The 22,233-nt window shown below is 39.0% G+C and overlaps 1 protein-coding gene across 1 annotated transcript in view; it reads left to right on the top strand.

Annotated features, from left to right (window-relative positions):
• The window catches only part of PTPRN2 (protein tyrosine phosphatase receptor type N2), a 636,386-nt gene that overhangs the window by 561,164 nt on the left and 52,989 nt on the right, over positions 1-22,233 (top strand). The window contains exons 15-16 of the mRNA XM_077789214.2: positions 13,230-13,377; positions 20,756-20,829. Coding sequence (XP_077645340.2) covers positions 13,230-13,377; positions 20,756-20,829 — 222 coding nt within the window. The remainder of the gene's footprint in view (positions 1-13,229; positions 13,378-20,755; positions 20,830-22,233) is intronic.

Here is a 22,233-nt window from a genome sequence, read left to right as displayed (position 1 = left end):
AAATGAAGCTGACAAGGCTGCTTGTGTTCCTTGGGATGAGGAAATTGCAAATATATAGTGACATAAATGGTGAAAAGCACAGCAGTGATAATTTATAAAATTTAATTTGCAGTGGTCTCAGCCACATCAGTACTGGAGGAGATGTATGTTAAAGAACCCTTTTAATCTGCCTGTGTCACATTACAGAGAAAAGCTAATGGAAAAGATGTCACATGTCTTTGCCAGTGACAAATTTTACCAATAGAATAGATAGAGATCATTTAAATGCTTTAAGACATTATTTTCATGAGTAGATGGACTATGTGTAGAAGTGCCATCAACACAACAAACCCTCATGTAGCTGCTCTACCATGAGATTTCTCCAAGCTTTACCTCTGTGTGGAGCACATGGAACTTCACTGGGCTCACCCCAAAAACTGCAGGTTGCAGAACTAACCTTTTATCTGTAGTCCTACAACATTCCTTGGAGCATTCTTGCAGAAGGAGTATCAGGACACATCCTGAAGTCTGCATCCACTTCATTCACCAGACAATACCAAAGGAGTTTTAGCTTAAACATAGCAGTTGGTAAATAGCATGCAGTAATCATACCAGAGAAGCCCTTTCATCACAAAATCATATTTCATATATTATAATTATGTGTTAGGCCAAAGGCATCAAAAGTGCTTCTTAACCTGTAGGAATCACAACAAACTGTGTAGACCATGGCATTAAGAGACAGTCACCATGCCAGTGTAGTAGGCTGTGGTGGACTTAAAACATGGAATTTTTCAAGGATGAAGTTAACACAGAATCTAAACCCAAAGCTTTTCTAAATGCAGGAGTATTTCTGATGCAGCTGTTTATCTACTGCTGGGGAAGGCACCTGGAAGGGTTTGGTTTATTAAGCACAGCAAGAAGATCCCCAGGATAGTGCTGGCTCACAGCAGAGGGGTGTCCTGCTGCTTCTTAGGTGTGTGTGTGTGTAATGCCTGCCTGAGAAAAGTGCTTTCTTCATTTTTCTTTGCCTCCCTTCACCTGTGGGTGTCTTTGTTTGCATTGGGGCAATCTGATTGATAACATCATGATAGTGTCTAATTGCTGTAGTAAATGTACTAATGGTGCCTAACACACTGCTTCTTCTGAAAGTCCATAAATGGCTTTTGTTTCATTTGAAGTTCTGTTGTACCAAGAAAACTCTGTGGTATCTGAGGGTATCCACCAGCATTTTATTTAGCATATGTGTGTCCTCATAAAAAAAATTTTGAGAAACTTTGTCCTTCAGGTATGATTCTGACGCCTGATAAAATAAATTTTGATTAAAGTCACCAAGATTCTTTCAACTCACTTTAGTAACCCAAATAATAATAAGCTAATGCTTATTTACTACTTTTGATCAGTAGATTCAAAGCTCTTTTTAAAGGTCACTATCATTATCCTGCCTTTTTAGTCCAGGAAACTCCTGCACAGGCAGGGAAACATCTTGACCAAGACAAACCTTAAGGCTGGAAACAGAGCCAGGAGTAGGCTCCCATTCCCTGGTGTCCCTGTGCTGAGCTCTAACAACTCATCCTATTGCCTTTAACAGAAAAAGGATTGTATGGAAGGATAATACTTTTGCCCTTTAAAGTCACTCATAACTCTTTTTTTAAGACATGAAAGTATAAAGGAATTCTGGACTTGGGTTTGTCAGATTTCATTCTCCTGGTTTAGTTTTCACCTCATTATCTAACAGCAAAATAGCCCATATTTGAAGAGCTGACTGAAAGATATTAAATACATATTGAAAAAGCTTGTGAAAACCAAACTGAGGATGTGCAGTCTATAGTAAAGAAATCTATGATAGAAAAGGATCCCTTCCACACGTTTTTAGTCTTCTCTGAATTGATAAGTTTTCTTCAAGAATATATACCCAATCTGCTAAATCCTTAGCAATCATGAACATGCACCAAATTTTATGTTCTTTTTCTTTCTGTTTAACAGTCATCCATACTCCTACTGTCTACTCTAAACTACTCCTGTCACCCTCTCAATGTATTCTCCTTGTTCAGAAGTTGAAGGGAAGTGTTCCAAGGAAAAGAAACAGCATGAAAGGAAATGTTGAGAGTTACCAGTTATGACCAAAATTTGCTTCTTGCTGTAGCATTTAGCTGTGTTCTGGTTTTTGTTTTTCTTTCTTCCTTTGCAGTATAGTGTCTTCTTTCATCATTTCACTACTTTGTTGACCTCTACAGTCTGTTCTTGGCTTTTTCTTCTGTCCTCTTTCACATTGTTTTTCCCCTGTTCTTATTTTTGCCCTCTGTCACTTCAAATATTTTCATCTGTGGATTAGACCAGTGTTCCTCAAACTTTTTTAAAGTGTTATTCTTTACTGGCTTCCATGGAAACCCAAGAGTCCCAGGAGTAGGCAGGATGTCTTCAGCTTATGCACTTCTAAAGCTTTTCTATCATCACTTCACAATCCCTTTTGAATGCTTTCATGAGAAAAATATTTGAGCTAGGCCAGCATCAGTTGAAAATCCCATGGTGCATAGATAAAAGGTTACCTGAAAAATGGGACACTTCCTCCAGATTTGGGAGCTGGGGAGATGCCAGCTGCATCTTGCTCACAGTCAGCATTGCTTATTCTCCTACTGCATGTTGTTTCAACGTGGCTGTGAGTGTGACATGGAAGGGGTAGGGCAGAAGTGTTGTCCCTTAAGTTCTGAAAAAGCTTCTGTGGAAAAATAAATTCTTCATTTCCTACTGTCACAAAATCATAAAGTCATTTAGGTTGGAAGAGACCTCCAATATCAAGTACAACCATTAAAAAATCAGTATTCTTTCAACCTGCTTTCTGAGTTGTCTTGTATAGTCAAGCTCCTTGTTTTTGCTATTGCACTGAGTTTGCTCTGCACCCATGGGACTGGCAGTTCACAAAGTGTTGCTTCTCTGTGTGCAAACATGGAACTTTGTAGGTAGTGGACGTGGTTCCAAAATGGTCCTGAGTGCAGGGATGTGATCATTTGAAGATGATTGTGGAGTTCTAAGTGTCTGGTCTCTGTTACAGGAGATTTCTAAGGAAAAGGCTGATTATCCAGTCTGTTCTTTCCCTGCTTTTTCTCTCAGGTAACCTGATGGTCACTTGTGCTTATATGCATAGTCTGCCTGTGGGTATAGCACAAATTGCAAGACTTCTTGGATTTCATATTTCATGTTTTCAATTTTCTACAACCTCTGTGTGTGTTTAGATACAAACTCACTCAGTTCAATATCTTACCTTGCCCCACCACACACAAAAAAAAACCCTAAACCCACACTGAAAAGCAGAGGGGTTTTCCTGTATGAGTTATTATTTTTTCCTGGTGAAGCACTTTTGACTTTTGAGTAGCAGTAAGTAAGTACTTATCCCTTTTCTTTAGCAGGGATATTATGTATGTAAAAGAAATATTTTCCTGTCTGCCCTCAAGATGGTAAGTGTCTAACATAGTGATATTTTTCCAGAATATCTATAAATCACATCATGTTCTGTGTCACTTGGATATACTTGGTCATGGTTGCCTGGGTTTTACTGGTCTCATTATCTCTGTAGAACCTGACCACGCTTAAAGAGCGGATTATTTTTAAACATGATGTTTTCAGAATTTTTTATTTATCTCTTGGTAATTTTTATATATATAGTAAAGGAAGATGACTATAAAAGTGCTCTGAAAAGAAACACAGACTGTAATTCATTAAAATTTAAATTTGAAAATACAGTATCCAACAGGGAACCCAAATTTAGATGCTTAATTGAGTTAGCAGGGCTACGAGAAGAAGCCAGGGAATTTGGTTTTATGTTTTCAGCCAGGTAATTAGTGTGCAGTAATATATTTTTAAAGTTTTCATTTCAGACACACAACAGATGTATAAATGAATCACAAATATGTCTTGGATTGTGGTATGGTGTTAAAATATTAGTAAAAATGGAGTGAGACGGGATCATCTGAAAAATTGATTTAATGTGTAAGAAGAAAATAGCAGTTTTCTGTGAGAGTGGTGTTGGGTGTCAATATTTATCACAAAGAGTCAAAGGACTTGATTTGTATATTTTAGTTCAGTTTTCCAGCTAGTTTTTACATGCTTGTGCTTTTACATTTTAACAAAGCTACCAGGAATGTTTCCCAAAATGTCTCACTTGAAGAATTCAGCTGACACTCTCCTTGGTGCCAGTTCCTGTACTGCAGAGCTGTCTTTAATGGGGAGGTTTGGGCTGAGTTTTTCTTGTTTTGTGTTTATTTTTGGTTTTAAGAAATGCCACAACATATCTTGTGCTATGAAATAGCAGTATTTGGCTAAGAGGTTTAGACCTTAATTTTTTAAAGTAATATTGTTCCTTTTTGTGAAGGCTATTATTTAAGATTTTTCTAATGAAATCTACTATAAGAAGTACAGAAATTTTAGAAACTGCTTTTGAATGATTCATCTTTTACATATATATTATTTACCTTGGCATGTCTTTGCATAGACAGCATTCAGCATGTGCATAAATTTATCTACTCACCAGACACTTAAACCATGTACTTCTAAACAAAATCCCCAACCCAAAATCTGTACTAATTCCATCGCAGTCAGAACATTTGGTATACTTTTAATTACAAAAATGTTCTCAGATATGGATTCATTAAGGTGTCCTGACTTTTAGCCGTGTCTATAAACATGATCATGGAGTAAAAAACAGCTGTCAAGAATATTCCTGCAAAAATTAGTGGTTTAGGAGCATATTCTTTGACCCTGGGAAATTCATTTCAATGTTCCTGCCCTTTCATTTCCCATCTGTGAAGCAGCAGTGGTACTTGCCTCCCCTGCAGAAGTAATGTGAGCACTTTCAGACAGTTGGACAAGAAGGAGCTTTAGAAACACAGGGATTGTAAGGGAGCAAATTATATTCCTTTTATGGCAATCATCTTCTCCTTTTTGTTGAGGTTTATTTAAAGCAAAGTAATTGCAGAGGTGAAACTTCAGAGGCATAATTTAGATTTCAAGAAAGGGGATAAGGAGGAGGAGATGAGGGTGGTTGTATTTTAAGACCTAGAAGACACCATTAAGTAGCTGATATTCCTTAAGAAGGGATTCCTTGTAGAGTGAATTTCTTTATCTTCTGCTATATTTAGAGAGCCAGGTAGAGTAAATATTTCATAATTAAGCATTCCATTTTTAAAATGTTTAACTTCATAGCTGCATTTCTTTTTAAAAGTATACCTGCCTCCACCATTCCAGTTGAAGCAATTCTTAGCAGCACATGTATTTTCCAAGATTTCCTCCAGAGATGACAACCTGTGTCAGTCCAGACCAGGTTGTATCCATCCACTTCACTGGGATTTCACTGAACACCTTTGGCAGCTGGGAGCTGTAAGAAAAGGGATTAGCAAGTGTTTGTGTGACACACAGTGATCCCAGCACCTGCTGATTGGATTGAAGTAATCCTTTTACAAGTTACAAAACTCTATTATCAGAGCATTAGGAGAGGGAGAGATGGTGATGTACGCTGCATCAAGGGTGTATTAATTTAGGAAACAGAACATTGGTTGCCATCTAACATGCCTGTGAATTACAGCCTTTCTTGTCAAAGTTGCACACTGGTCCAGTCTGGTAAATAATGCCTTACACTTCTTGTGCAGAGGTGATTCTTCTCTAGCAAACCAGGGACAACAATTTAACATTATTTAAGATGACATGCTGAAAGCACAACTGCTCTATGTGTGCATGCTTAGGTGTCTACAATGAGCTTTATATCTAAAAATATGAAACTGAAACTATGGAATGTCATTTTTATTGTTGGCTGGTATCACCATGGAAGTTAAATTATTTCTGAATAATACAACCTATTTGAAGCAATCTAGGGATATTATTCTCAACCACACTGAATAGTTGCTTTGTCAGTGAATTGCCTCTCTCTGGCTTTTTTTTTAAGTTTTCCTTCATCACCTACCATATTATGTATGATATTAGTAGTGTTTCATGCCAAATTACAAGTAGAGCTCCATAGTATTTTTCAGTACCTAACTGAAAAGCTTCAAAACTATTTTTTTCACTGGTGCAATCATGTCCTGAGAAATACAAGAACTATTAGAGCAAAACAAATCATGGTAGTAATATGGCTGCAAATTGAAGAGGAAAAATAATTTCTCGGTGTCTTTTGCAAAGAGAAAATACAAATTTCCAAGTTTTTACTTCCCATATTTTTTCATTTGTGGTTACTATAAGCAGGATATCTGAGATGGCACAGGACAAGTTAGAAAAGAGAAAGGAGCCTTCAGCCTGAAATGACTGACTAATCAGTGAAATCCTGGTTCCAGTAAAGTAGGGATGCAGAACACTCCCTGGGATTGAGAGCATGTGAGGCTTTATAGCCAGATGGTAATTTACTGAGATTTCTTCCAGATACAAGTTCTGTGAGATACTGACAATGAGCTGCCACGACAGAATTTTTATTTTATATGTCTATATAAGCCAAATATAACTACCCCTATAAAGCCACACTTCTTTGCAGTTAATATTGAGAAATTGATCTTTAATATTAAAGCTGGTATTCCTGACATTTATGGATTGATGCTTCAGAGATGGAGCTGGTCTTGGTACAGGCTCTGCATTACTGGGGGTTGGTTGGATTAGAGCACCAGAAACAACTGTGGGACTTCCATGGAACAACAATTTATTGGAAAAAAATTATTTTCTTAACATGCTAGTTGATGGAAAAACTGAAATTGGTTGAGATAGTGCATACTCTATTTATTTAAGTTCTGCTTTTCTAGGAAGAAAAGTAGGAAAGCAGGGACATAGTTTGGCTCTGCTCCCAGGTTTCAGCACCACTGAAAGTTTCTTGGAAACATGTGATGGGCTCCCAGCCTTTTGTCTGTGCAAGGACACCAGGGCAGCTGAGGAAAAAGGACTGATCTGCAAGCAAGACCCTAAAGTAACTTCAGTGTTACTACGAAACTGTGCTGAGAAGTGAGAAATGCTTAAAAAGTATAGAAAAAACATTGTGGTGCTCTGCAGGATCTGAATATGGCTCAGAGTTGTGATAGCGACACTGATCTCAGGGGGCTTTATTTGATCTAGACAGGCTTGTGTACACCAAAATAGAAAAATAAACTAATAATTTTTTAAAAATTATTTTTTTACAAAGAAGAGTGGGGAGCAAGAACAGAGAAGAGAAATGAACTTTTCTGTTGCTATTCCTCAAGTCTAGACTTTAGTCCTACAAAATAATGCAGCACATATTAAAAAAGGAGTTGCTGATTATCTAGAGAGAGATTTTTCAAGGGCATAAAAGGAAAATAAATGTAAGGGTGTCATTTAAGAGGATGGGGAAGGCTGGAGTTGTTCCTTTGTGTGTTTGCTAATCTCCTTCACCCTTTCCATTGGATAGCTGAACAATGAGTAGGAATATGCATAATTTTCTAAAGAGCAAATCTTACCTGGACAAACCTGATTGCTTTTTATTTAAGTAAAACTACAAAACCCAGTAGATGAAGTGAAAACAACAGATGTTATACATACTTTTAATAAAGTCGTGACACTGTCTCATGAATAGTTAATTGAAAAATTAATGCCAATTTTTTAGAGGACAATTATGTGGATTGAAATGAGGCAAAAGGTTGATATGCAAAAAGTAATGATAGAAAGCTATGTCTAGGAGTGTCTGGCAGAGTACAGGAATTGCTCCTAGATCCAATTATATTTAACTTTTTAAATAATGATGTGGAAATCAGTGGAAGTGACAATGACTTTCCTCACAGTCTAAAGTTTTGCACAGACGTGATGACAGAGGAGTAATTCAAAAGTTTGAAAGTGTTAAACCTGGAAACATGTACAACAAAGAAATTATCTTTGAAGAAAAGAGTCACAAGACATATCTATAATTTGCATATATCCATTAATTCATGATCTGTGAAGACACTGGAATATACAAGCAGACATTATGGAGAACAGCAATATTCCAGGCAAACAGACTAAAGTTGAAATACATGGCTTGCTGAAAATGAGTAGCGAATTAAGTTTGAAATAGAAAAGCAATATTTTTGACATCCCTATGAAAAAAATATCTCAAATGAAAACTAGTATTCCTTACTAAAAATATTTGTATATTTCCAGGTATATAATGTATAGTTCAGAACAGTTAGAGTCCCAAGAAGTAGCAATGAACTGTGCTTTAGGCTTCTGCTTTAGATATGGAACAGCCAAATGTTAGAAAGATTCTAGTGAAGTACAAGAAATTACATTATTTGAAGGCCTGGAGAAGCAAGGCCTTTGAAGACTGGAAGCAAGTAATCAGATAGGCTGCTTCTGTCTCTGAATTCTATAGCACTGTGAGTAATATGAGTGGGAACAGAGAAATTTACTGTGAAGCCACTAATGATAAGGTATTAATCCAGAAAATGGAAGGACAAAACCATATGTGGTGTTGAAAGCGAATTGGATTTATGCAGAAAAGTATTCCTCTTACATGTAGTCAATGCAATGTGTACTAAAGTTCAAACAGAGTAGCAAGAATTCTGGGGTATCCTGGGCCAGAACGATGCAACCCATGAGTTAGCAAGGAACAAAGGCAAAAAACCACATTATTTAAATTAAGTGGCGAGAATAAAAAACAATTTTTTTTTTCAAGTATAGCATTTTCTGCGCAATTTGCTATATAATAGCTAAGACAAATTCCCTCCTCTAGAATTTTCTCTCCTCCTTCTGAGGAACCCTGGGAAGCATGACAGGACTGCCTGGCCCTCTGCATCTCTGTGAAGGGCAGCAGTAGTTTGAAAGCAGTGGTTCCCACACTGCTGGGTGTACAGTGTGGGTTTGAGCAGTCACCATTCACAAGGATTAAGATAATTTCACATCCACATCTTCAGCTGACATTTGAAATTCGATTAGACCTGTCAAGATCTGTCAATTTGAGAGCTGTACATATTTTCACTGAAAGATGCATCCTCAGTCATGAAAAGGGTTTCTGCTCAAGTACTGTACTGGAAGTATGTTGTCAAAAATAATTGTGGGAACTGAACATCAGCTAATAAAATAGACATTTTTAAAACAAATATCTTGACAGATGCAAACCATACTGCCTCTGAAGAAAGTATTGTGTCTCTTCACCCAAGTAAAAAGTGATAGGAGAAGAGAAAATGGCCTCAAGTTGTGCCAGGGAAGGTTCAGATTGGATATTAGAAAAAATTTCTTCACCAAAAGGGCTGCCAAGCACTGAAACAAGCTGTCCAGGGCAGTGGTGGGGTCACCACTATTTCTGGGGGTATTTAAAAGACATATAGATGTGGTACTGAGGAAAATGGCTTAGTGGTGGACTTGGAAGTGCTGGGTTACCAGCTGGACTTGATGATCTGAGAGACTTTTCCAACCTAAATGATTCAGTGATTCTATGAGTTAAAGATTGATCAGTTAATTAGAATGTAATAGTTACATTTTTAACCTTATTTAGTCACAGAGTATATGTTGGACACCCCTCTTGATAAAAGTGTAAAGAAGAAAAAAAAGAAAACCGAAGTAGTTGGACATCATATTACAGCATCAGCAGAGCACACAGGAAGCTCTAACAAACCCATGTTCTACCAAAACCAAGCTGGGCCACTGTGCTCTGTCCTTGTGCCTGGGTTCAGGCATATGGAATCTGTCTTAATATGTGCCACTGGCAGTGTGACTTTAGCCCATTCACTGTCCCTGGGACAGCTTTTCATCCTCTTGCTGAAAGCTCCCCTTTTGCCTTGCAACTGGCAGGTCTCACACAGTAATAATGGATTTTATAATACATCCACTCTGTCCTCATTACATCAGCACATCTCCTTATCCCCACAGCATGTTTGGTAGCAAGATTATCTCCTCTGTCTAAACAAGAGAAAGTAGGGACTGGGCTATCAATTGTCCTTGCAGGTGAGGCCCTGGGGAAGGAAAAGTAAGGTTAATGGAATTTAAGGTGCATCAGAAGATCTGTGCAAGCAGATGGTGTTTGTTTAAATAATAGCATATACTTGGGATTACAGGACTTGCCTTGTTGTGCCCATATTGGTGAGTCTAGACCTCTGGTTTTTTCAGCAGGCTTGAGGATCATTGCAATAACAGTGGTGACAACCTTTATTTATTTTACCTGCTGCTCTGGGACAAGGACAATCATGTGCGTGTTTGACATGTTGGTAATGAATTTCTTTTGCACCGCGCAAACACTGCAGAATGTCTCATCAAAACATCCTAATTAAGGAGTGGATTTGAGTAGACATACAATCTCTAAAATATCAGAAGTTCCACTCAATTTAATGTACATCCAGCAGCTCCCAAGAGAGTGTTTCAAAATCACTAAGCTTCTGTTTAGCAAAGTGGGGATGAGCGTGGGGGCTCTGAAGGACTGTAAATGAAAGATTACTTAACTCTGAGGGAATTGTCTGTCTCCTGAATGTTTTAAAGCAAGCTGCTTTCTCAGTAGCTTTTAAAAATGTGTGTAAAGCAGATGTTCATATTGGGCAGAGCCTTCCATGGGTCCATTCAAGTAGTCAAACACCTCTGGAAGGTCTGTCGGGAAGTGCCCTGTGAACCTGATCCATGTGATGCAGGAACTGAAACCACACAAAAAATGGTTGGTTAAAGTAGAGATTTCAGTGTGTTTTCATTTGAAAATTCATGTATCTTTACACTCAAGATTACCTGAAAAATGAAGGTAAAAGTAATAACCTTTAAAGAACATTGAGTTATTTAAAAGTTCATGTGCAATAAAAGCAGTCAATTTACCTTAACAGTAAACTTTACCTTAACTGTGTCAGATTTAACAATTTAAAAAGGAAATTAAATTTCTTTTTAAAATACAATCCTTGAAATCATCAGAGAGACAAGCTGGAGTCAACAGAAAGCTCCTTACTGCATTCAGTCCTGCCTTAGGAATCAAATGTTCATGGTCCTTTTCGTACAGCTTTGTGGACCTACCAATATTTTGGAGAGATTCAGTGTTGGCAGATCTGTATATCTGCATAAAATGTCCCTGAAGTCTGTGGGATATTGGTGATGGGCATGTCAAAATGAATCAGATTATAAAACTGTGGTTTAAAATGGGAAGATGCTACAAGCTGGTCCTTGACTGCCTGATCTCTGCTGCATGCTAAACAGCTGCTCTGAAGCCAGCAGTCTTGGCTGGGTGGTATTGTAAGATTTTGCTATTTTTTCCCTTTGCCTCATAAAAATTCTTGTATACCAGCAACTCTCTGCTCGGAGGGATTATCTTTTTTTTTTTTTTTTCCACTATGATTTCAGTATACATGTCCAGGCACAGATTTGCTAGGAGAAAAGAACAGGATCTTTAGCCTCCCTCCTTTCCCTTGTAACAACAGCCTTTTGACAAGGACAAACAAACTATTAGAGGATGGTTTCCTCCTGTTAACTTGCAAGTTAATGCTGGGAACGTGTTACCAGACCCACACCCTGACACACACCGGGCCACGCTGCTCTCCCAGCTCCACATCTGTCAGGTCACAGCTCTGTCCACTGCAATGCTTCTTCCTTCATTATAGAAAAGCAGCAATCACACAGTGTTTTGATTGTATCTAGGCCACCACTATTTTTTACCTCCTTTAGAAATCTTTCTTCTAATGCAATATTTTTATGTGTCCTTAAAGATGTCCCTTCTGGAAGCGTCGCTTCTTGAATTGGTTTTTCAGTACCAGCTTTGATTTACAAACCTTGTGTAAAGACAGCCTGACAAACCCTGCACCAAACAAAGCTGTGTGTCAGGGGTTCTTTTGTCATCAAAAAGCTGTTCTAGCTGCAGCAGGGAGCTGTATCCTGCCCTGCCAGCCAGGTGGGAAGCGCAGTGGCACAACAGATTTGCAGAGCTCCTGTTTGGCAGAGGACAAGCTGCAAGCTTTTTGCACCTTCTGTTAAACCTGTAGACTGGGCATGAGAGCTTTTCTTCTTTAAAGCACATTTGGGAGGAGCAATTTGACATCACAGAGATTGTCTATGGAAAGGGTTTCCTAAGCAATTAAAGTACTTTTTAATTTTACAGTCAATCCTTTCTGGGAGCTTTTTCCTAAGCAATTAAAGTGCTTTTTAACTTTACAGTCAATCCTTTCTGGGAGCTTTTTCTAGACAAGTTTTGCTACATATTGGGCTGTATTCTTGAAAGTTCCAGCAATAACCACCGTGGCTGATGTTTGGGCCAGAAGCTCTGCTACTGACCTCAGCCCTGAGCCTGTCTCCCGAACAGTCTGTCCTTTTTAAATCTGTTTACTAATGTTAATTTCAACCTACCTAGTAAAGGCAGTATTGAGTTTAATTTGCAGATATGAACAGGTGTAACGTGAGATGACTCTTGCTTGTTGTAGAAGATGGCAGGCTCTGCAAGGTAATGAGCCTGTATAAGTAGGCTTGAAGTACTAGGTGATCACTTTCTTAATTTTCATGCTAAAGGGCAGGGAAGATTTCTGGGTTTCCCCACTCTTCCTCCTTTCTGCTGTCCTCCCCTCATATACTTGGATTATCTTCTGATCCATGTTGCTTCACTTTTCTCAAATCTTTGGTGCTGAATTCTTATCCACTGCTGGACTGGAGCTCTAGCCTTGGGAGAACTACGAAAGATCAGCACCAAGATACTTGGATGGCCCATCATTCCCACCACAGACAGTTTTCTTCGGTGATGCTTTTCCCAATACTCTTAACTGAATGCAATGTACAATGTATAACAACATATATTGATAATAATTAGCAACATCTCCTCAGTTCAAGGCCCTCTCTGTGCCTGTTCATCTGCAAGATGAGCTTCTGATGACCCAGTGCTTAAGCCTCAACAATTCATCCTAGCAATTTTTAAATTCTTTTCAACATTTCCATCACTGTTTTGACATGTGTATGTGTTTGAACTTTGGTTGTAAAATCCTTTGTTTTGACAGAAGGTATTTGTAGTAATTTTTGTCAATGGAACTTGGTTTTTTTCATTGCCTGATGAAAGAGACATTTGGGCTTCTGTTTTCTAAGTACTAAAGAAGAAATAATTTCCTCCTAAAGCTCAGTGACTGGATGTTTCATACATTTCCTCTCTGTTAGCAATGGTACATTTTATCATTCTCGTTTTTTATAGCACAAATAAGCTTGGAGTAAACTCTATTAAGTAAATAAATGAACCTTAAAACTAAGCCCCTTTTTTTCCCCAAAGCTCAGCATTCCCATGCTTTGAGCAACATCCTTTAAGCTTAGCTCTGAGCCTAGCTAAGTTATTGCTTAATGTAGTACTCTTTGAATTCCAGTCCTACATGGAAGATCACCTGAAAAACAAGAACCGCCTGGAGAAGGAGTGGGAAGCTCTGTGTGCGTACCAGGCCGAGCCCAACGAGAGCAGCGCGGCGCAGCAGGAGGAGAACGTGCAGAAGAACCGCTGCCGGGCCGTGGTGCCGTGTACGTACACTTCCCTTTCATCCTGCCCTTCTGACTTCTGGGTGCATTGTTCTTTGCCCAGGGCTGTGAAAGCTGCAGAGGGCAGGTAAACAACCTGGAGTGGTTTCTGTGGGTACTGGAGAGCTGTGGCTGTGACTGCGGGCTGGGTGCGTGTCCTGTTGTCTTATCAGGCCCTGTTTATCTCCTCGTGAGTCGCATTTATGATACAAAAATGCACAACTGTGCCACGTCACACTGCTGCTGCAGCTGTGCTGTCTCACCAAATTCCACAGAGAGTGATTGTCAGTACTGGAATTGCCTGTAGCTATTCAGTAAAGTCTCTTCTTCTTTTGACCAAGACATGTTGGTCTCTTGTCCATCCAGCAGTTATAGCAGCAGTCTACAGGCAGAGCTAGCTAATCTGATTATCAGATACTCAGCTGTACTGAAAGAGCCCCTTTAGGCTTCAGTGGATAAGTTTGCAAACTGGCTTCTCTCTTCAAGGCTCTCTAAATAACAAAAATAAAAATAATGATTAAAAATACCCCCCGATGTTTATATTCCTAGAATCTGCTCTTTCCTGTAAGCAGCTGCCTTTTGAGCTTGAAATAAAAGTAATATATTTTTTGCTGTGCAAACATATATATATCTTATAGATTACATTAGTAATGTATGGACACATATTTCATTAAGCAACCAATGAAACGAAAATGAAACTGAGAATATATGCACGGTCCACAGCAACCAAAATGCTCTCAATCAGCATGCCCACAATCCAGCTGGATAGCTTGGCAAACATATATAGCTGGTTTAATTTTTAAGGTGCCCTGAAAACATTAATTTTCCCTAAGAGTGTCTTGAGTAAGTAGTATTCCTCCTTTAGAAATGGAGAAATGACAGGTAACACTTTAAGTAAATGTCATAGCCAGATTTAGAGTGAAGAATCTCTGGAAGGACATGGTAATTTAACTGAGCCCATCAGTCCCTGCATATTTGCTTCAGAAGGGTTGGTCTTCTTTGTTTATGTAGTGGCTCTTTCTGCAATACTTTTCTACTTAGAAGAGGATTAGAGCAACTTAGCAGTATTAATTCTCCTGAGTAAATTCGGTGCTGGTCAAAAGCCTTTTGGGGCAACAGCAGCAGTTTGCTGATTTCCATGTGTTTGGGGATCAGGCTTGCTGAGAAGTTCTAAAAAATTCACCATGAAAGTTAAAGTAGTGCAAGCCTTCTGTGTCCTTTTACATCCTGAAAAAAAAAAAAAACAGCTCTTAAAGGACATGGTAGGCAGTGAAAATTTTCCATGAAAATATGTATTGATCCAAGTTAATCTTCCTGCTTAAAGTCTTCTATCAATATGGACTTACAGTCAGACCATCTTAAGATATTTCAAGTTCCTGCTCATAAATTAAGCTAGACTGTTTTTGGTTGCTGCCACAGAAGACAGTATGGGAGCTACAGATGTTGGCAGAAATTGGTGCTGGTTATTTGACTGATGTAGAAACTGTGTCTTCATGGTATGATGAGCTATAAGATAGAAACCTTCAGACTAGACTTTTCTACCTCCAAATCCAGAGGTATCATGGCTGTGACAGTGCTAAAGAGCAGAGATTTTTAACTTGGGTGTCATAGAATCATTTGGGTTGGGAAAGATGTCTGAGATCATCATGTTCAGTGGTTAACCCAGCACTGCCAGGTCACCACTAAACCACATCTCTGAATACCACATGTACATGTCTTTTAAATACACTCAGGGATGGTGACAGGTAATCTGTCTCTTTTCATCATATTGGAGCTCTGGATGCATCAGCCAGCACTGAGCAGCCTTTGTTTCTCTGCCATTGCTTCTTCCATGGTGTGTTGTTATGCCTTTATTCCCATATCTGGGTCTAGACTGAATCAGTGCTGCCTAAAAGAGATTTCGTGAAGATTTAGACATGGATAGGGTGACTGCAATTTATCTGACATTTTAACTATAACTATTTAAATACATTTAAAAGGATAAAATGATACATTTGCTTTGTTTCTTCAATGTGGAAATTTCTATTACAAATATTAGTGCACTGAGAATTTTCCTTTTTCACTGAATTGCACAAAATTATCTGCCTTCACTTTCTGAAGTTGCTGTGCACTGGTAAACAGCTGTCATTTTATGCATGTTTGAACTACTTACTACTTTGTTGATGGGTGGAAAGTATGGTATAGAGTTTAAACAATAATAAATTTTGATAAGGCAATGGTTATTTTAGACTCTAAGATGAGAAGACCCAGTTTGCCCACCTTTTTTTTAAAGTGTGCTAGACACTAAAACTATAGCAAAAAAGCAATAGATTTGGTTAATCATGTATGAAGAAACAAACCTGATATGCTTTTGATATTCTACAGAGCGGTTATGCTCCATTCAGTGTATTCTCACAGAGTAATGCCTTGTTAGTGTTTCCCTACCCCTTTCATAATCATAATCACCTCGACAGGGGTAGAACAAGATTGCCAATTCACATAGAAGATTTCCTCTTAGAAAGGCTTCAAAGAAGCTTTAATATGTTGTATTTGCTTTGTGGTTTTCTTTCTGAACCAGTCTTGAAGTAATGCAATATTTTTTTACTGATTATATAGCTCATCTAATTATTATCAAAACTTTTTATCATAGATTACTCTTGTACCTAACTTTTCTGTTTTCTATACAAACAGCTTTTAAAATACTTGATAGCAGAACACCTTGACACTGCACTTAACTAATTACTAGTTTAAAAAATACTAACAATTCAAGTCACCTGGACCTTCTAGATTAACAAAACTGTATCCTTTTATCCAATCAAGAAGCAGATTGCCACAATTTAGAGCACATGGTGTTTATATTTAGTGGTATAATTTAGTGATGCTTATTTTGTTTGTGAATAGATGAGCAGCTCAAAAAAGCTTTCCAATTTTTTTTCTCCCTTTGCATCTCTGGAAAACAAACCCATCTCAATAGAGTCAATGCTGTATGTTTTTATTCATGTACACCATGAATATATACAGGTATTTTAAACATTTGGCAAACAACTTTTTGCAGTGGACATCTATCAAAAAATGTCCACCACAGTCATGTCCATGGGTCGTGGTATATATTTAAGCAACCTGCTTATTTCTGTGCTGCCTTTCCTCTAAAGGAGATCAAAGCATTTAGGGGCAGAACATGCACCCAGACCTGTCTTGTTTGCCTTAAGAGCACAGCCTGGGCTTGTGCACCAGAGATGGGAACACCTGAGCAGGGAGTTGTGTGCATTATCCATGTTATGGATGCATGTGCAAACAGTGCTTTGAAGTGAATGAACTTGAGCAGTTCAGAGCAAAGAAAAGTTCTATTTTCTGCAGATCATCTATAGGCAAAATAATGATAATCAGCAGATTATGATTCTTCATAATCTTCAGGCTGCATCACTTTCATTTCTCAGTAGTTCTTCACTTTCTTAATTCAGTGGAGTCCTGTGTAGTGCTTTGTATGAAAAAAAAAAAAAAAAAAAAAAAAAAAAACAGCAACAAAACCACAAAAATCAGTCTAAACCTAAAAGGAAGAAAATTATGATCCAGGCAGGTTGTGCCAGGTTGATTGCCTTCTTCTGTTATGCCTGGATTCAGAGAACCTAAATTTGCCCATATTCCTTTTTTTTCAACCTTATATTTATTGGTTCTGTTCCTTCAGAAGTATCTGATCAAAAGGAAACAAAAGACTGAGGGAAAATGTGAGTCTTATTTTACAAGCATTCAGTCTCCATCTAACAACAAAAATGATCTTCTTCAAGATGCAGGGCCAGTGAGAGAAAAGTAAAAGGTTGAGATGACATACTACTTCAGTATTGGTCAATAATAATTAATAATAATTATTCAGATAATAATTCAGACAGTAATGACATTTTATGCTTGACTAAGTCATTTAAGCACAGGAATCCAGTGTTGTTTGAGATGCCTAAAGTGCTCAAGGTACCCAGGCAGAACTGGGTACTGGGTATAACACCAGCCCTGTGGGAGATTTGTGACCCTCTGCCTGCTAGCCCAAGTGTCTTTAGGACTCTGAAATATCAGAAGAAACTAGGCATGAGTCTGTGACACTGTAGATCAGGATGCCTGAATTTAAGTGTCTCCATGTAGTTGCCTCCATGTGAGGCTGGTGACAAAGCCCCTGATACAGCCAGGGAGGAGCCAGTCAGTGCAGTGACATCAGGAGAGCTGTGCAGTGGCCAGAGTTGGTATTTGTTTTATTGTGAAATAAAGAGCTTTAGGATGCCACTGTATCTTGTGTGAGCTTCAGATGCTGGTCTAATTGGGTAAAAGTGTTGGGGTCTTGTGTCCTGTCTGTTTTCCTTGTTCAATGTCTCATCTACCCTACAGTTTCTCAAACAGTCTATGTTCATGTTTAGCTACCTAAATCAAGCTCCATTAACCACCTCACATGAAGATATCTATGTGTATACACCAAAGCATAGATTTTTCAGTCTATAAATTAAGATTTATATACTGCAAACTCATGTGTGTTTGCTTATATCATGTCCTTGATGCTCTATCCTCTGTATGTTATGATTTATATTTTACATGTATATAAAACCCAACATTGTGCTGTGTTTCTCTGGAGCTACAGGTTAATATTAACCTTCTTATTTAGGAAGCCTCTGTCTGCCACATGATCCATCTATACATTTTGCTTTTCTTTTGGTTGTTGCTTGGCTGGAGCAATAGCAAATGCAAAGCAGTTCAGCATTCAGCAGCAGCTATTGTAGATACTTAAAATGATGACGAGTTGTAGCTTGGCCAGATTGCAGTAGCTAGTTACAGCATTTGTCTTTTCTTTCACTTCCTTATTACCATCCTCTCCTCTCCTCTCCTCTCCTCTCCTCTCCTCTCCTCTCCTCTCCTCTCCTCTCCTCTCCTCTCCTCTCCTCTCCTCTCCTCTCCTCTCCTCTCCTCTCCTCTCCTCTCCTCTCCTCTCCTCTCCTCTCCTCTCCTCTCCTCTCCTCTCCTCTCCTCTCCTCTCCTCTCCTCTCCTCTCCTCTCCTCTCCTCTCCTCTCCTCTCCTCTCCTCTCCTCTCCTCTCCTCTCCTCTCCTCTCCTCTCCTCTCCTCTCCTCTCCTCTCCTCTCCTCTCCTCTCCTCTCCTCTCCTCTCCTCTCCTCTCCTCTCCTCTCCTCTCCTCTCCTCTCCTCTCCTCTCCTCTCCTCTCCTCTCCTCTCCTCTCCTCTCCTCTCCCCTCTCCTTTTCCTTTTCTGACATACCTTCCTTACTTGTATTTCCTGCTTTTCCTGCTTCTCTTATAATCAATATGCAGTTTGCAAAAACAAACAAACAAAAAAAATCTGTACATTTGGCATTTTCCCCATAGTTGCTCATTGTTAACATCATAATCTGTGTCCATGGTACTCTTTTGAGGTTTTTTTTCATTTTCTTCTTCCCCTGCCTGTTTCAGAAGAGCTATTATGCTTGTTCCTAGAAGCTTTGAGGTGATAAGATGCACAGACAAGCACAATCTGTTCATTGTCAATATGAATGTTTGATGCTGCAATGGAAGCACACATGGGTGCAAACTCTTGAAATACGCAGAAAGACATGTAGAACCTTTTTTGTACACTTCTTTTTTCTAAGAGCAAACACAGTCTCAACACCTTTTCACTACCAAACCCTTAGCATGTCTTGCCCTCTGATAAGCCCTCCAAGACTGCAAGATAATGACATGGCACACTAAATCAGAGGGTCTGGAGAAAACACTATGTTTTGAAAAAAAAAGATCCATAAGTTACTGATCTCACACCTGACTCTTACTGGAGAGTCACCCTGACATCTGTTTGCTAAGTACTGATGAATCACTGTCTGCTCTCTCTCCTTCATCCTCTGAAAACATTTCACACGTTTCCTTTGGTGATTAGTTCAAACATTTTTGCTATTCAATGAACAGGGCTTATCCTGAGTGCTTGCTTAGCTTAAGGTATGTGAGAGACCACATTTACTGCATGTAACCTGTCTACCTCTGCAAAGCCAGAAGGTTTCAGAGCTGCAATTCTTCAAAGCACTCTGTGACACTGCTCATTGCAAAGCCTTCTGTAAAAAATATTTGGTAGCCCAAGATCTCAGGTGTCAAAAGTTCTTATTTATATTTTGGATTTTTTTGTGCAGTGGTGCCAAAGTGGGATGGAAATGAAAAATGTACATGAGCATGTTCCCTGTCCTGTCCTTTTCATCCTCAATCCTCTCAAAACATCAGTATCTGTGTTCAGCTATAGAGGGTTACAGAAAGGGCAGCTCCACAACCTCTTTCTACCATATACTGTGCAGGATAGGTTTCCTGAGAAGTAAAAATTGTGCTGGTTATATATCAGGTACAAGTTGTTTGGAATTCATATGTAGACTTAGACATCTCTAAAATTATCTGAGTGTGGTCTGGGCTTTCTTTCTTCAGTCAGTGGAAAGAAATGGCATTTCTTAAACACAATTTGGCCTGTTTGTGACAGCTAAAACAGGATGAAATGATTCATCACATAGAAACATTTCTCATAACAGCAAGTGAGTCTGGATGATTGGAAGAGATGCAGATATCTGCATTGTCTCTGCCTGAGTACAGACAAATAAAACCTGTCCATTATATGTGTTCTGATGTAGAAATAATTATAAAATAAAAAAGGACTAGAGTTTGGGGTGTACCAGCTTTAAATATAATTGAGCTAGCAGCAGTATAATTCCAAGTTAAAAAGTGATAATTGTGATGATGGGCAAACAGGAGTGAGTCTCCTATGTCCAGAATTGCTGTTTTCTTCACTGGTGTCTGAAGTGTAAGATATCTGTGTGTGCTCCAGTTGTGCTTTAAGTGAAATTGTTGGCATTTTTCCTCTCCCATGATCATCTCCAAGTCATATTGTCTCTCCATGTCACGAGTGGAACACCACACAGCACTGGTCTTTGACCAGGACAGATTAACTTACTGCCCAGCTCTCAGTACTTCCATGCCCCTGCTGTTCCTATTTTAGAGAAGCCAGATGGACAAAGTCCCATCAGCTTCCCTCTTCCATGACCCTGCAAGCACAGGAATGTTTGCTATAATACTGGGGGGTTTTAGTGGTTTGCCTAGTTTAAATCTTAAACTCCCTGAACAGAAGAGATTTTTTTTTTTTCCTATGAGAGGTTGTAGCACATCAGTGCAACTCATGGACACAGCCTTTGTGATACCAAGCCTCTGCAATATCCCATTGTTTCATTCCTCAGTCAGGCTGTGTTACTGTGGCTGTATCCACCCTATGGCTAGGTTGGGAGTCAGAAGGAAACATCCTTTCTGATATTTTCCTCTCTTGAAAAGCACATTATTCTGGCTTTGAATTGTCTAACATAAAATGTGTAGAATACTGTGTAGAAACTTTCTTCTCTTGTTTTCTCCTTTGCAGATGACCATTCCAGGATATGTCTGAAAGGTGAAAGTAGCCACGACAATTCAGACTACATCAATGCCAGTCCAATTGTAAGTATGGTAATTTATGAGAAGTGTTCCAAGTAGTTGATCCTTGTTGCCAAAATAGGGTCACTCCAGGCACCTCACTGCTAATCTCAGGTTGTGAGTACCTCACAATGCTGGTGCTGCAGCCTGTCCTTTCAAATTGAAGAGAAATATATATGCATGCAATCCTTGAAGTTTATTTACTAAGAAAAAGTCACTAGATAACCCTCGTTCTACCTTGTAATACTGTCAGTTTTTCTGTACTTGATATTAGAAATTATTAACTTACATATTATAAAATTCAGTGCTTTACTTTAGTGGAGCTTTTCCTTCTCCTGAGAGGTAAAAATAGCTTGTTCATTTTTGTATTGTCCTACTAGCTACAGTAGGAGGAATTGTTTCTGTAGGCTGGAGGCCTGAGCTCCACAGACTTCTGAGCTTCTTCTGCATTAGGAAGTGACATTTCCTCTTACCTTTCTTATTCTGTTGACCTAGTGATGCACAGTCTGGTGGTTCTGTAGCTCTCCTGGTTCTTCTCTGAGCTTGCTGTTTTGAAAGCAAGAGCAGGATCCCCTAGCCCCTGAGTATTCATTCCAACTGCAAAGTAGGTCAGTCCAATTTTTGTGTCCAGACACTCCAGTGTTGCCCAGCTGCCATTTCCCATGACTGTGTGAGTTAATGTGAGTCCTCTTCTTGTCCATGAAAGGTGATAAGGAGAAAAGATCTCTATTTGCAGACACTCAACAGGTACAGTAATGCCAGTGGCATTGCCCTGTCAAAGCACCTCAATGGAAGTGTCAGGATATCCGAGTGGAGGGGGAAAAGGCACTGTGTCCTTGACCTTGTGGGACTGCTGGTATTGCAGCCACTTTTTATCACAGTTCTTATTCACATTAATTAGGCGCCAAAAAGTTATTACAGGGCAACTGTGAGAAAGAACTTAGGATGGAAAATAAGTTCCCACTGCAGTGGGCTGTATTTGCCATTACTGGTTCATTTTCCTGGGGAGTATCACTCCCCCAGTTCAATGACTTTGTGTGGGCAAGGCAGCTGACAATTTGCAACAGCATGAAATTACAGGCTGCTTACTTCCAATGTTGTTGATAATACTTTTTTTCCTTAAAAAAACATGCAGCAGCTACATAAAAAGTGTTCCCTGATCTTTGTTTCAGCAGAGTTCAAAGCTTCATTTCCTTCAACACATAAAAGTGCTTTATTCAAAGAGTTAAAAAACACACAGAAAGAAGCCAAAAAAAAAACACCTTTGGGATTTTTTTGTCTTTGGCTTAGGATAGAGGGGAAGCCAAAGCACCTGCATGTTGAGGGATTGCCAGTTTCTATTTCAGAGGACAAGGGTAGATAGGCACAGATTAGAGTTTTTAGACTGCTTTTAGGTATGTCTCTGACTAGACCAAGCTGTGTCTGGCA

Source organism: Lonchura striata, chromosome 2 (genome assembly GCF_050655825.1).
Source record: "Lonchura striata isolate lonStrDom1 chromosome 2, ASM5065582v1, whole genome shotgun sequence".
Lineage (NCBI taxonomy): Eukaryota > Metazoa > Chordata > Aves > Passeriformes > Estrildidae > Lonchura > Lonchura striata.
The sequence above is the reverse complement of the archived record's forward strand: the minus strand, read 5'-3'. Positions and strand labels throughout refer to the sequence as shown.